General features: G+C 35.6%; 1 protein-coding gene across 2 annotated transcripts in view; it reads left to right on the plus strand.

The window, feature by feature from the left end:
- Positions 1-8099: 8099 nt before the first annotated feature.
- LOC132129136 (microphthalmia-associated transcription factor-like) overlaps positions 8100-15060 on the plus strand; it is a 57161-nt gene continuing 50200 nt past the window's right edge. The window contains exon 1 of one of the 2 annotated variants that reach the window (XM_059540602.1): positions 8100-8325. In XM_059540602.1, coding sequence (XP_059396585.1) covers positions 8222-8325 — 104 coding nt within the window. In that variant the 5' untranslated portion in view covers positions 8100-8221. Of the gene's footprint in view, positions 8326-13819; positions 13976-15060 lie in introns of those variants that run through there. The other variant, XM_059540603.1, reaches the window with a different exon arrangement.

Here is a 15060-nt window from a genome sequence, read left to right on the forward strand (position 1 = left end):
TGATAATTGACTCAATGAATCGTTTGAATTAAATCACTTGGTTCACTGATTCGTTAGATGAGTGCTCTAAGGAGCGTTCACGTTTATCGATGCTCGGCGAAATTTTGCGGCCAAACATCTTTGCCGATTTTGCGCGTTTGTGAGTTTGGCGTAAGAGCACACGGACATTTCTCTCATGTCCACAAGTTCTGCGCTGACCATCAGAAATCTGCTTTGGTTTGGAATTGACTCCTGGGCAATGCGCTACAATGGACAATAGACACTGTAAACACGAAACTGCAATTCATATGACCGCACCTTACGTTGCCACGATGTTATTTAGCCCTCTGGGCTTCTTCGCCCGAAAACGGGCGAAAACTTGAACTTTTGAAATGTTTAATTTTTTTGCTTCATCGGATGGGTATGAAACTTGGTGACTTTTGTTGTATTACCTATATGAACACACAAAAAAATCAAGGAGATGATTCTGATATGTTAAAGGGTCGTAAAAAAAAAAGTCACACTTAGCTTCCTCCCGCCCGAAAACGGGCGACATAGGAAATGAATGGGAAATACAAAAAAATAGGAAAACTCAGAGAAACTTTTGGTGGTACAAGCTACAGATCAGCGACTGTGCTGAAAAAAAGTGTACAGCAATGAAGGGGTGACACTCTAGAACATCAAGAGTGCAAATAAGACCCCCCCACACACACACACACACCCACGCACACAAACACACACACACATACACAGATAAACTGGCGACTGCAACAGCAAATGTGTAGAATATTCCACATAAAATCAATAAATGAAAAAAAAAACTTGCTCAAATGCACACACACACACACACACACACAGAGAGAGAGAGAGAGAGAGAGAGAGAGAAAGAGAGAGACTGGTAAGACTGCAACAGCAAATTTTGAGAATATGCAAAAATAAATAAATAAAAAATACAAAAAGAGACTCTCGCTCAAATGCAACACACACACACACACACACACACACACACACACGCACACACACACATTCACTCACACATACACACACACACACACATTGTGTTCCCTTTCTAACCAAATGCTATAGTTAAGAAAGAAAATAAAGTATAAGAAAATAAAGTAATCATCTTTTAGAATATCTAAATGTATATCTAAATAAAAAAAACGAATAAGATAGAGAAATCATGTCTAAAACAACAAAAGGAATCAAAAAGCCTTTCTATATAGGATATATAGGAAGCTATAGACAGCCTACAGGCTGGTACAGGACATTACACAAAAGTGGCTATTTTTTAAAGCCACTAGATGAAGTTCTTCTCCTGGAACATTTTTTTTTTAGGCTGGCACTCTATTTTGATGTGAAATGCTGCATTTATTGAATTTTGTTTTAAAAATAAATATAAAATAAAAAATGATATATTAATTCTAATGGAAAAAATAGCTCATAAAAATTATATAATTAATGCAAAGTATCATAAAAAAATCTAAAAATTCTAAATAATAATAAAAAAACATTATAGAACAAAAATATATTTGATTGGTTATCCTGGGAAAAGTAAAGTACAATTTTAAGGCTTCGCCCGTTTTCGGGCGGGAGGAAGCTAAGTGTGACCCATTTACGAAGAAGCCCAGAGGGTTAAACATTGATATGGAACTTTTCTGAAACGTTTTAGTTGGTTGTTTGTCTGTTTTTTTTACTAGCCAACTTGTTTACTACTTGTTTCAGAGCATTCAGAGAACATTCAAAAGTAAAATGCTGGGTTGTTTCAACCCAACTTTTGGTTAAATATGAACTAACCCAAGTGTATGGGTTAAAACAACAGCGCAATTTATTTATTTATTTATTTTTATTTATTTTTTTGAGTGTAAGCACCATTCCTATAATCTTTTAAAATGATAAAATGGAATGTTCCCTTGAAATTTGCGTTTAAAAAAAAAAGAAAGAAAAGAAAAAGAAGAAAAAAATGAAGTTTGAGCATTTCGAGAACATTCAAAAATAACATTTGGTAACACTTTTAAGGTATTCTTGTTAAATATTACATGTAATGTCAATTCATTATGCATAATAAAATGCAAGTAACCCTAAATCAAACCCTAATCCTAACCCTAACATAGTTATTAGCCTACATGTACTGTAGTTAATTAATATAACTCAGCACTTAAATGTATAATTACAGTGCAACAAGGACACCTTAAAATATTTTTTAGCCTACATTTTTGAACAACCTAAGAACACTGGCAAATATTCTTAGAAAGTATTTTTGTTATGAATGGTTTGTGCTAACTAATCCAGTTAGTCATTTATATTCAATTAATCGTTTAATTAACCATTCTTTGAAATAGAATAACTTTGGATAAGTGCTGATGAATTAGCATAATCGTTCAAACACTGTCATATGTTAACTTTACAGCAAGCACTGAATAATCATACTGAACTAAACATACTAATCAGCCTGTTTTATTGTACTGTGTGTATTTGCATATTGTTAGGCTAGTAATTAATTATGCATGAAATGTGTAACATGCACTAATAAATGTAATCCAAACAATCTCAAATCACATTTACATTAAACATTAGCAACTTGCCAAAAGTTGTGATCTAGAGAGGTAAATTAGGAAATCTTTTCTTTTCCACTATAATTTAATAAAGCTGCACACTATGTGAAGATACATTGGCATTATTGAACGATAGTCAAGCAAAGCGCCTTCTCTGTAATTCTCGACTGTAATTCATAGTCATTACTCTTCATGTACAGTACACAACTGCTGAAAGGTTTCCATGTATAGCCAAACTGAACTGGATAGAGGCTCAGGATCTTGGGTTTGACAACAATATCCCAGACATCTGAACAAAGTGGTTTATTTGTATCTTCTCAGTGCCCATGGGATCCCCCTTCCCTCAATGTTCAGTGTTCAATGTTCATTCCAGCCAGAAGCTAAAATCACACAAGCATACGGAAACCCACTGCATAATCGCAATTAAGCGAAATCACGATGTGAATTGTAAAAAAAACATATGATTTTTAGAAAGAAATATATATATATATATATATAAAAGAATGTCTGCACCTTAATATAACTGTCACTGGAGCTTAATATGATCCTATACTTCACAAATGAGATTGATACAAATTAGCCACCAATTTGCCAAAATGTTAAACATTTGTCTGGCCCTGAAAGATGTTCTTAATGAGGATCTCTAAGTGAAATCTCTGGTATTAGAAAGTGAAGTCATCATACACTCAATACAGGACAGAGCAGATGTTGAGGAATCATACAGAAGATACAGTTCACATTTGAAAGATTCAGTTTGGTTGATCAGAATATTGATTCTTCTCAGTGCTGGCTAGTAATTTATTAAATATAATCTGGATTACATGACACGATTCCAAAATGTAAGTATTTATATTCACAATACATTTTAAAATATTCATAATCACAACACAGATACTTTTTAAATTGATTACATGAATACATAATATTCAAACAATGTCAGTATTTTTTTTCTTTTCTTTTTTTGTCAGCTAAACCTCTGACATAAAATATTTACTTGAAATACCCCTGAGATTTTAATATTTTAACAGCACCCTCACATGTTCACTGATGTTAGTTAATGGTCACATGACATGTAAACAAATAAAAATATAATGTAATATAAAATTATGTATTATATAAAATGATATGTGTATATATATGAAGAGTTCAAATGCAAAAACCTAAAAGTGTCATCTGAAATTTTCTATTCTGTTATTTCTGTTATTTTCAATGCCATTAAAGTGAATTAAAGGAACATAAACATAGAAGCCTGAAAAAAATTCTAATTTTTTATGAGCATTTCAGATGGCACTTAAAGGATTTTGCATCTGAACTATTCATATATATATATATATATATATTTTAGTTGTACATTTTTATGATTTATTTAATGATTAGCTCTTCATCACCTCATAAGCCCCAGTTTATATATATATATATATATCACCAGGAGTTCTGTCTTTGTAAGGTTAAGCTGAAGTTGATGACAGTTGATGGTCATTCATCCAGCTAGAAATGTCACTCAGACAGGCTGAAATGCGAGCAGCTACCGTCGGGCCATCTGGTTGGAATGAGAAGTAGAGTTGGGTGTCATCATTGTAGCAGTGATAAGAAAAGCCATGCTTCTGAATGACAGATCCTAATGATGTCATGTAGATTGAGAAGAGAAGTGGTCCAAGTACTGAGCCTTGAGGAACCCCAGTAGCAAGGTGTTGTGATGTAGAAATATCACCCCTCCAAGACACACTGAAGGATCTGTCAGAGAGGTAGGACTTAACTCACAGGAGTGCGGTTCCAGAGATGCCCATCTTTCTGAGGGTGGACAGGAGAATCTGGTGATTAACAGTGTCAAAAGCAGCAGACAGGTCCAGTAAGATGAGTACTGAGGAATAAGATGAGTACTGAGGAATTTGAAGCTTTTCTTTGCCAGTCACAGGGCTTCAGTAACCAAAGGCAGAGCAGTATCAGTTGAGTGGCCGTTTTTGAAGCCAGATTGTTTGCTTTCCTGGAGGTTGTTCTGTACAAGGAACATAGAGAGCTGGTTGAACACAGCTCGCTCAAGTGTCTTTGCAATGAATGGAAGAAGGGATACCGGTCTGTAGTTTTCAAGAAGCGCTGGATTCAGAGATGGTTTCTTGAGCAGTGGGCTTACCCGAGCCTGCTTGAGTGTTGAGGGAAATGTTCCAGAGTGAAGAGAGGAGTTGATAATGTGAGTAAGCAAAGGTATGACTGAAGAAGAGATTGCTTTAAGGAGGTGAGTGGGGATCGGATCAAGTGGACAAGTAGTAGGATGATTGGACAGAATAAGTTTGGAAACGTCCATCTCTGAGAGTGGGGAGAAGGAGGAGAAAGAGTGTGCGTCGGTCATTGTGAAGTTGTCCTCAGTCTGCGGTGGGGAGAATTGGTCACTGATGGTTCTTGTCTTATTTGTGAAGAAAACTGCAAAGTCATCCGCTGTAGGAGTCGATGGAGGAGGTGGTGGAGGCAGATTGAGAAGAGAAGAGAAAGTTTTGAAGAGTGTCCGAGCGTCACAACAGCTGTTAATTTTGTTGTGGTAGTAGGATATTTTGGCAGTGAAGACATTTGCAGAGAAGGAAGAGAGGAGAGACTGATACACGCTGAGGTCAGTAGAGTTCAGAGCGATGTTCACGGAGAACCATGGACAGCCAGGGGGCAGATGGGGTGGTGCGTGCTGGTCTAGACGATAGTGGGTAAAAGTTGTCCAAGCAAGATGTTAAAGTGGAGCAAAGAAACCACAGAAGAAAGGCGAGATGGAGAGAGTGAGCGTAGGTTCCGTCTAAAGGTGACCTGCGGTGGAGTGTGAGCCGCTTCAGGAGTAAGTGCTAGGTTAGCAGTAATGAGGAAGTGGTCTGAGGTGTGCAGTGGAGCAACTGAAGAGTTGTCCACAGAGCAACAGCGCGTGTAGATGAGGTCCAGTTGGTTGCCTGATTTGTGAGTCGCTGTAGTAGACACATAGGTGGATGTTGAAGTCACCAAGCAGTACCAGAGGAGTACCATCTTCAGGAAAGTTTGATAGCAGCACATCCAACTCCTCCAAGAAGTTTCCCAATTGACCTGGGGGACGATAAATTACCACAATTAAGGGGATTTTAACAGGGTGGGTTACAGTAATGGCATGTGATTCAAATGAACTGTTACCTGTAGGTGATGGCTGAAGATCAAATTTCCATTCTTTGATATAAGGAGACCAGTACCTCCACCCCTCCCAGTCATACAAGGAGTGTGGGAACAAGTGATATTAGTGGAGAGGGCTGCGGTAGTGGCAGTTTTTACAAATTATGTGCATGCTACAGTAAATACGTACAAGGCGTGCATGAATTAAAAATAAATAAATGTATTAATTAATTCTGATTCAGGTACTATAATGAGACTAAGACCAGAAATATACAGAATATACTATCATGCCCAAAAATATTGACACCCTTGGTAAATATGATCAAAGAAGGCTGTGAAAATGAATCTGCATTGTTAATCCTTTTGAAAAATCACAAAAATCTAACCTTTCATTGGATAATAAAAATTTAAAATGGGGGGAAATATCATTATGAAATAAATGTTTTTCTCTAATACACATTGGCCACATTTAATGGCACCGTTTTATCGAATTCATTTTTAAACCTCCATTTGCCAGTTTAACAGGTCTAAATTTTCTCCTCTAATGCCTGATGAGTTTAGAGAACACCTGACAAGAGATCAGACACCATTCCTTCATCCAGAATCACTCCAGATCCTTCAGATTCCCAGCTTCTTCTCTTCAGTTCACCCTAATCACTTTCTATAGGGTTCAGGTCATAGGACTAGAATGGCTATAGCAGAAGCTTGGTTTTGAGCTCAGTGACCCATTTCTGTGTTGTTTTTGAGGTTTGTGTTTGGATTACTGTACGGTTGGAAGATCCAAACATGGCCCATTATAAGATTTCTAACAGAGTCAGTCACTTACTGATTTTTTATCTGTTGGTATTTGATATAATCAAAGATGTCATGTATCTAAACAAGATGTTCAGGACCTCCATCAGAAATGTAGGCCCACAATGTTAAAAATGCAGCAGTATATTTAATTATACTCATGGGGTACTTTTTAACTCTGTGTTCACCAAACCTATCTTGAGTGTTTGCTGCTAAAAAGCTCATTTTTTAGTTTCATCTGACCATAGAAGCCAGTCCCATTTAAAGTTACAGTCATGGCTGATAACTGAATATGCTTTAGTTTGTTTTGGGATGAATTTTTCTTGTAACCCTCCCAAACAACATGTGGTGATGTAGGTGGTGTTTGACAATTTTTTTTAAAGGTTTTCTGAACCAGAGACTCATCTATTTTCTGCAATTCTCCAGCTGTGACCCTTGAAGAGTCTTTGGCCACTCAAACTCTCTTTCTCACCATGCATTAGGACGACATAGACACACGTCCTCTTCCAGGCAGATTCGTAACTTTTTATGTTGATAGGGAAATTCTTAATTATTGCCCTGAAGGTGGAAATCGGAATTTTCACTGCTCCAACACTTTTCTTAAAGACACTTCACTAATTTGTGAAGCTCAGTTATCTTTTGCTGCACATCAGAAATATATTCTTTTGTTTTTCTCATTTTGATGGATGATTAAGGGCATTTGGGCTTTGTTTTCCCTCCTCTTTATGTTTCTGTGAAACAGGAATCAATGGCTGGATAATTTCATGTTCATAATCACCCTGTAGTACTCAGAATTGTGAATATGAATGGTAATATACTTCAGATATATTTTACTCATAATAATTTCTAGGGGTGTCCTTAATTGTGGCCAATGTGTATTAGAGAAAAACATTTATTTCATAATGCTATTTCCCCCCATTTTAAATTCTTATTATTCAGTGAAAGGTTAGATTTTTAAGATTTTTTTTAAATAAAAGATCAAAAGGATTAACGATGCAGATTAATTTTCACAGCCTTCATTGATCATATTTACCAAGGGTGTCCATCATGCACTTCAGTGGTTTGTCTGAAATTAACTTCCTGTACCAACTAAAATAGTGTTTGTAAACAAACTGTGAATTAAAATTAAAATTTAAACTTAACTATCATGCAATTTCGAATCTTATTATTTCTAATTATTTTGACAGAAGAATAACTGAAACTTCTAATAATAGTGATGTTAGACCCGAAGTCAAAGTAGGTGATAATGTTATTTCATTGATTTGAATATACTGCCATCGCGTGGACATTGAACTGTACTGTGTACAAAATTACTTGGAGAGTAAAATTTTACAGCAACTCCATTTATAAAAAAAAAAAGAAAAAAAAAAAAGTTAATAATTATTAAATAAATAAATAAATAAAAAATGCAATGATCATCCGCGGTGAATTATATATATATAAATTTTTTTTTTTTTTTTTTTTTTTCCATGTTCATGATAACTGAACAAATGTTACTGTTCACTGAGGGTAACGCCTCCTTTTCGGTGCCAGCCAATAAAAAGTCTCTGACAAAGCTGTCGTCATTCCTGGGATTTGTAGTTCCAGTCTTCACTTGGCCGCTTTCGCCACAGTCGAACAGCCCTCCTAACGGACTACAAAACGAAACCAGCGCACTACTGGAGCGCGCGGAGGACTGACAGCTTGACATCAGACACTCCGTGCTTCTGAAAGTACGGCTCTGAACTGAATTATAATTTTCCACCTGGGTGCACTGCTCACGAAAGTTGACAGCTTTAAAAATGAATTCGGAATCGGGGATCGTGGCCGACTTTGAAGTCGGAGAGGAATTTCACGAGGAGCCTAAAACGTATTACGAGCTGAAGAGCCAGCCGCTGAAAAACAGGTCAGTGAATGGAGCGTCTGGCAGCTCTCAAATGCATTTGCTCTATTGCATACTTTTAAAATTGCGGTATGCACAGAAAAAACTTGTCTAATGCTTTATTAGTTATTGTGCTGGTTAGGTGTTTGAGTGCTCTGTCCATGCACGCGCACTGGTGCCAGCCTCGCTTATTATAACAGAAGCGCACAAGTTGCGTGCAGCGCATATGGGTGTTACCATAGACTGTGTTACAGTAGACAACGCCTCAGGATACAATACCATCATCAAATATTTACTCGTGTACAGTAGCCTGTGTCTGTATGAAGACCTCACTCGTGAAACACCTTTAAAAGTGTGTTGAACTTTGGCGACACTTTCTAATGGCTATCATAAACATTATGTAAAGCTGATCTGTAGGCCAAGTCCTTCTAGTTATTGGATAGCACTTTTTATCCCGGTTAATATTTTAGAGTGGGATTATTGTATTTTGTATCAAAACATATTGAACATCTCCACTATTGTTGTAGTCACTCCATTAAACACATACAGTAACTTTTGTGACAGCAGCAGTGCATGTTTTGCAGCAAAACTGAAATAGTAAGAGTGTAAACAGCACATATTTAAAAGGCAATAAGCATGCATAATAAATAAATAAAAGTATGTGTGTTCGTTTTAGCTAACAAATAATGTAATACATTGTAAAGTTTATTTATTATTATCAATTTTAACAACACCGGACAACTACAACTTGTCATATATTTTGGTTAAATCTACTGTTATTATACGTCATCATAAATTAGTCTAATTTAAGAGGGTTTTTAACTGTGTGTTTGAAACACAAAGCTAAAACCACTGTTAGAGAAATGAAACATTTGTGCATTCATACTTTTGACAAAATCTTTTAGTTTACAAATTTATATATATATATATATATATATATATATATAATAGACTCTTGGTAATTATTATTATGGACAGGTATAGGTGACAGTTTTGTATTGTATTAACTTGTTTTTTTACCCTTTTTTTTACCCTGACAAAGTGTTTTATTTTAAATGCTTCTTACGCTGTCCAGGCAAAAGTTTGACCAGATCAGAGATTGCACTAAACTTAATGAGATATATTGGATTTTTATATGATTTTACATTGTTTTATCATGTTTATGTTCATGCTTGTGTGTTTGCAGTGCACTCCTCATGCCATGTCACGTGTTTTAGCTGCAAGTTGATGTAACCTTTGAGATCTTTCTGATATGTGTGCATGCAGTCACACTTTCGACAGTTTCTGAAGCTTTGCTTTCTGAATGTTGATGAAGTTGTTTTCCTGAAATGTTACAGTTACATCAAACTGTTTCACCATGACAGCTTCACTGGCAGACAGTGAGATCTTAATTTAGATGAGGCAGACGGCTCTGGCCGCCATGAGGTGAAAATTAGCATCGTAAATTTAGAAGCGCAGGATAATACCTCAGATGCTGAGTGAATTTTGGGGGCTCTTTTGGTTGATGCCAAAATATTTAGTGTAATAAGGGGGGTGTTGGATCACAGCAGGAAGCAAAATATTGCACTGAAATGAATTGACTGTATAATCTGTCTTGGTTTTGGTGATGAAGTTTGGATCTGCGTTGTTGTTGTTTTTTTATAGGGTTCCCACAATCATTGAAAACCATAATCAGGGATTTTTGTGATTTTCAAGCATGGAAAAACTTTGGAAATGTTACCAACTATGTACATTTCTATTCTTACTGTACATTGACATAATTTTTTAATTTGTTGGTTTGTTTGTTTCTAGTGCGTTTTTTAAAATCTAAATCCACTGGAAAAGTCTTCCTCCAGTGAGCTTACTGATTTGTAAATGGCTGAGCATTTACTAGAGCATTTCACAAAACCGCTGTCAGAGTTCCTCTGCAACCCTTCCTCTTCCCCAGCTCCGCCTGTATAGATCTGCTACAGGTTATTTTATGTTCTACTTATGCGGCAGCAGTATTTCTTAATACTCACCGTATTGCGTATGTAATTGCAGTAGCAAGTTCCTGTATTTGCTTTGCAGCAGCAGCAATAACGTTGTCATATTCATTAACATGCTAAAATCATCCGAGAGTTGTCATGATAGAAGGGCAACGCGAGCATCTCACAGAACACAATTTAAGATATTTTGGATGAAACCGGGAGGCTTGTGACTTTCTTATAGACTGCCAAGTAAATAATAGTGACAAGGTCCAGGAAAGTATGAAAGACATTGTCAGAATAGTCCTTCTGCCATCAGTGGTTCAACCGTACGCTGAAGAGTGTACGCTGCTGCTTGCGTTCAGCTCATATTCTCCAAAATGGCGCTACGGTGAAGTGGAGAGACACCGAGAAGACGAATTGTTGAATAATATAGTCATTATTTTTGTTTTCTAGTACAAAAATTATTCTCGTCGCTTCATAACATTATGGTTGATCCTTCGCTGTTCATTTGTTGCGAAGACGAACAAAGCTTTCACAGGTTTGGAACGACATGGAGGTAAGTGATTACGACAACATTTTCATTTTGGAGTAACCCTTTAAGACACCCGTGAATATTAGTTTTATAAAGTTATAGTTATAATGTAAAATACTTATAATCTATTTTGTTTAGTAATAATAATACTTTAGAATTAATTTATTATTATTATAAATGTTATAATAATAATAATTATTATTATTTAGCTTTTATGGCCATATTAATATATAATAACAGCATTTTAGGCCAAATTGTGCAACCTCACAGACAAGCACAGCAAACCTATAGATATTTTTAAAATTGCATTTTAAATCTCAGTCATGGTTTTTATCAGTAAAAACAAAATAAATAAATAAATAAATAATAATAATAAATATTAAAAATATATTTCCCCCCCAAAATAATGTAGCAACAGTTTTTTAAATGTATTTATTAATTGAAGCTATATATAGCCAGTTGTTCTCTGTTGTTGTTGTAAACAGAATATGTAAAGCTTGAAGTTCTGTAATTCTTTATGCAGCATTATAATGCATCATCAAGCATTGGTTTTGAGGTCATTCATTTAGATAGATCAGAAGTTACTAAGATGAGTTTTCCGAGGCTGGTGTGATTGCAGCCTGTAGTGGCTGGTGTCTGGATGTCGGAGCGAGCTCTGCGCTCCTGATATGGATCTGGCAGCAGAGAGGAGGCCGAGAGGAGCAGGTGTTTACAGTCAAGTGCCATACTCTGATCAGCGAGAACATCCTCACATCCTCGACTCGCTCACTGGATGAAGTCCAGCTCTCCTCACAATCCTCTCTTCTCTTCATTCATGAAATAGTTTTGTGATTACAGTGAGGCGGTCAACAGATACTTCTGCTCTTGTGAGGGCAGAGACGGAAGATGATTGTTCTCAGCAGTTTATTAGTTGCAAAATAACAGATAAGGATGTGCAAGCTGGTTTGATTTTTTCATAGCTTTGACGATTACAAGGCCACTGCGGTTGGGCGTTTGACACAAGAACCGGAACGGTGGAGTGTATTTTTAGGTGGTCATCAGCGCAACTCCTTAGTCAGATTTCAAGTGTTCCTGTTGTTTGTTTTTTTTTCTCTGACCCTCCCAAAATTCCCCAAAATGATTCAGGCGTGAACCTTCAAACACCCATTCATGTTAACCTCCCTCTGGTGTGCACGTTTTATTTGTGACCTAGTTTCCCTGGAAAAAAAAAAATATATATAATTTTATTCACCAAAGATGGACTCATTTGATCAAACATGACAATTAAGGCATTTAGACTAAGATTTCTATTACAAAAATAAATGCTGTTATTTTCAACTTCTATTCCTCAAAGAATTTCTATAAAACTATGAAGCAGCATAACGTTTTTCAACATTGATGATCATAATAAATGTTTCTTGAGCAGGAAATCAGTATATTAGACTGATTTCTGAAAGATCTTGTGACACTGAACACTGGAGCAATGATGCTGAAAATACAGCTTTGATCACAGCAATAAAAATTGTAAAATATATTCCGATAGAAAGTTGTTAAATCATAAAAAATATTTCACAATTTTACGTTGTTGTTTTTTTTGGAGCAAATAAATGCATTTGAGCCTTGGTGAGCAGAACAGACTTTATTTATACTAGATATCTAGACTTTTTATTTATAACTTTAAAAAGAAATTCACAACCGCAGACTTTTGAAAGGTCATGTAGCTTTAAAACCTTAGTAAGCATAAATGGCTAAAAACAGGCTGAGCAGACTGAGTCACATACATAACATATTCCACAAAATACAGGAAGCAGACTGATAGTTAAAGTCTACAGCATACAGTATTTCTAGTAAATATAGTCAGACATCCTTAAAACATGATAAATGTTCTTGCAAAAAAGCAAAGTGCAGAAAATGAAAACCCAAAACTTTTTTGGGTTTATGCATAAACCAGAAACGTATTTTGCCACCAGAGAAAGTAAAGCAGACTTCACTGAAGATGTACAGTAATATTTGTTTCTGAAGGTTTTGTGTGTGTGTGTGTGTGTGTGTGTGTGATCTGTAACAGGCACATCATTTATAATCAAGTTGCTTATATATGTTCTGTTAGATAAAAAAAAATATTATATATTGATGCTCTTACTTTGAAATGTCTATGATTTTCTATATCTGGCTGCTCATTCAACAACATGAGGGAGATCAAATATTCACTTTACAGCCATCTACAACATATTATATATATATAATACACACCATGGAGTAGATGCTATATATATCATAATTCATCAACAGTACATAGATCATAAGCAATCTATTGGCTTAAATGTGCAATATTTGTTGATTATTAACTTCTCTACAACCTGCAATAGTGCCATGATTTTTCTTTGAAATGCTCATTTTTATTTTACTGTTGAAGTTAATTATTAAGTTAAATAACATAAGACTGTCTATTTATTCCTGATTTTCCATCGACATATATATAAGACCTCCTAAAGTGATAATGAAGACATCTGTTACACCATTCAAGATATTTAAGACTTTTCATGACCTTAAATTTTATAAAACTGAATTGTTTGAGACTTTTTAAGACTTTAAGACTTTTGTTTGACACCTCAGGACTTTTGTTATATTATACAGTTCACACACTTTTATGTTTAGTGGCAAATGCCAGTGAAACGCTCACACTGTGAGGATAAGTAAATGATGGCAGAGTTTACATCTTTGGGAGGACTGTCCCTTTAAGAAGTTTGCATTGAGCAGTTCATGCCCTGCTTCATTTTAAAGTCAATATAATGGGAGAAATTTTGCAATACTTAAAAATAATTGCTTTGTAATCATACATTTTTCTTATTTTGTGATGACTATTTAAGTAAACAATTACAAAAATCATGTTGTTTTAAAACTCTCAGTAGCAGAAGCTTGATGACAAATCAACGAATCATCGCCGAGAGCTGCTGTAAATCAGATACAGTCTCTGGAGAGCCGCGTTCACCCAAAATGTTTCCTCCTCGTCACCTCATTCTGTGAAGTGTGAGTGTGTCAGTGTTTCCAGTGGAGCTGATAAAAGTTGAGTGTTGAGTGAGTGAGGACACATACGGAGAAGAGCGGATTGAGTCATGTTAGTGTCATTAGACTCGGAGCATAAATGCAGTGTGAACAGAAGAGCAGTCACTAACCGGAGTAAAGAAGAGCCACGGTAAATGACACGAGCCCAGAGGTAAGACTTCAGTCTGTTCATTTACAGTCTTCAGCGCTGAGATTTACAGATGAGCGTAACAAAGACATGTTTGTGTTTATGTACTAGAAATCTTAGTTTCCATTAGAGATGCTGAACGCGGAACTGTTTGACGTAACTTTTCGATTGACTCAGTGTCAGCTCTAGTGATCGTGAGGATGAAAATGAGATCTGAAGTCTGTTCCAGCTAGGGATATGCCGAAATCAAATTTTCCTGTTGCGATTAATTGCTCATGCTTTTATCACGGTAAACGGTATTATCACGGTATTGAAATTTAGTTTAAAAAAGTGCACACAATACAGTATAACAGGTTAAAAAACTGTTTTTCTTATAACAAAAATAACTGAACTTTTAAATACAATAAAGCAATACAGAAAAATATATAAAGTTAAAAGTTTTGCACCGATTAAAGTTGCAAAAGAATTATAAATACACATAGGTATCACTTTACAATAAGATCTCTTTAGTTCGCCTTTAACATTCACAATGAACAATAGAATTTGCTACAGAATTGATTAATCTTTGTTAAAAAATAAAAGTTTTAGTTGCAGTTGCAACTTTAGGTTTTATCAACTTGTTATTAAATATTGGGATACCTAAGATTAATGAATGTTCAGAATAATTTTTCATGTGGCAGTTTATGTAAACTAATGAATTAACTAATGTTAAAAATGAAGCCCTGATGTAAAATATAAATTAACAATAAAAAAAATCAAAACACTTTCAAACAATTTCTATGTCATGTTGTAGTCCAGATTAAAATAGCATATTAAGACTTAATACTTAAGTATTTGGCACTGTGATGAATATCATAGCAAATACACAAATCTGATTGGCTATTTAAAATTCTTAAATATGTTTTAGAAAGTAAGGCAGCTGGTTTATTTGTGGTGTTTCCAGGGTAAGGACTGCATTTTCTGCAGTTTAGCGCCATCTGCTGTCAGAGAGTGAACGTGCTTTGATTCAGCGCGTCGCTCATGTGTTCATGTGCTTCTCATGCGTGCTTGTTTACATCAGAGTGCACAGAGTCTTTCACGCAGCATACAGCGATGTTGTGCATTTTGAC

This window comes from Carassius carassius, chromosome 46 (genome assembly GCF_963082965.1).
Source record: "Carassius carassius chromosome 46, fCarCar2.1, whole genome shotgun sequence".
NCBI lineage: Eukaryota > Metazoa > Chordata > Actinopteri > Cypriniformes > Cyprinidae > Carassius > Carassius carassius.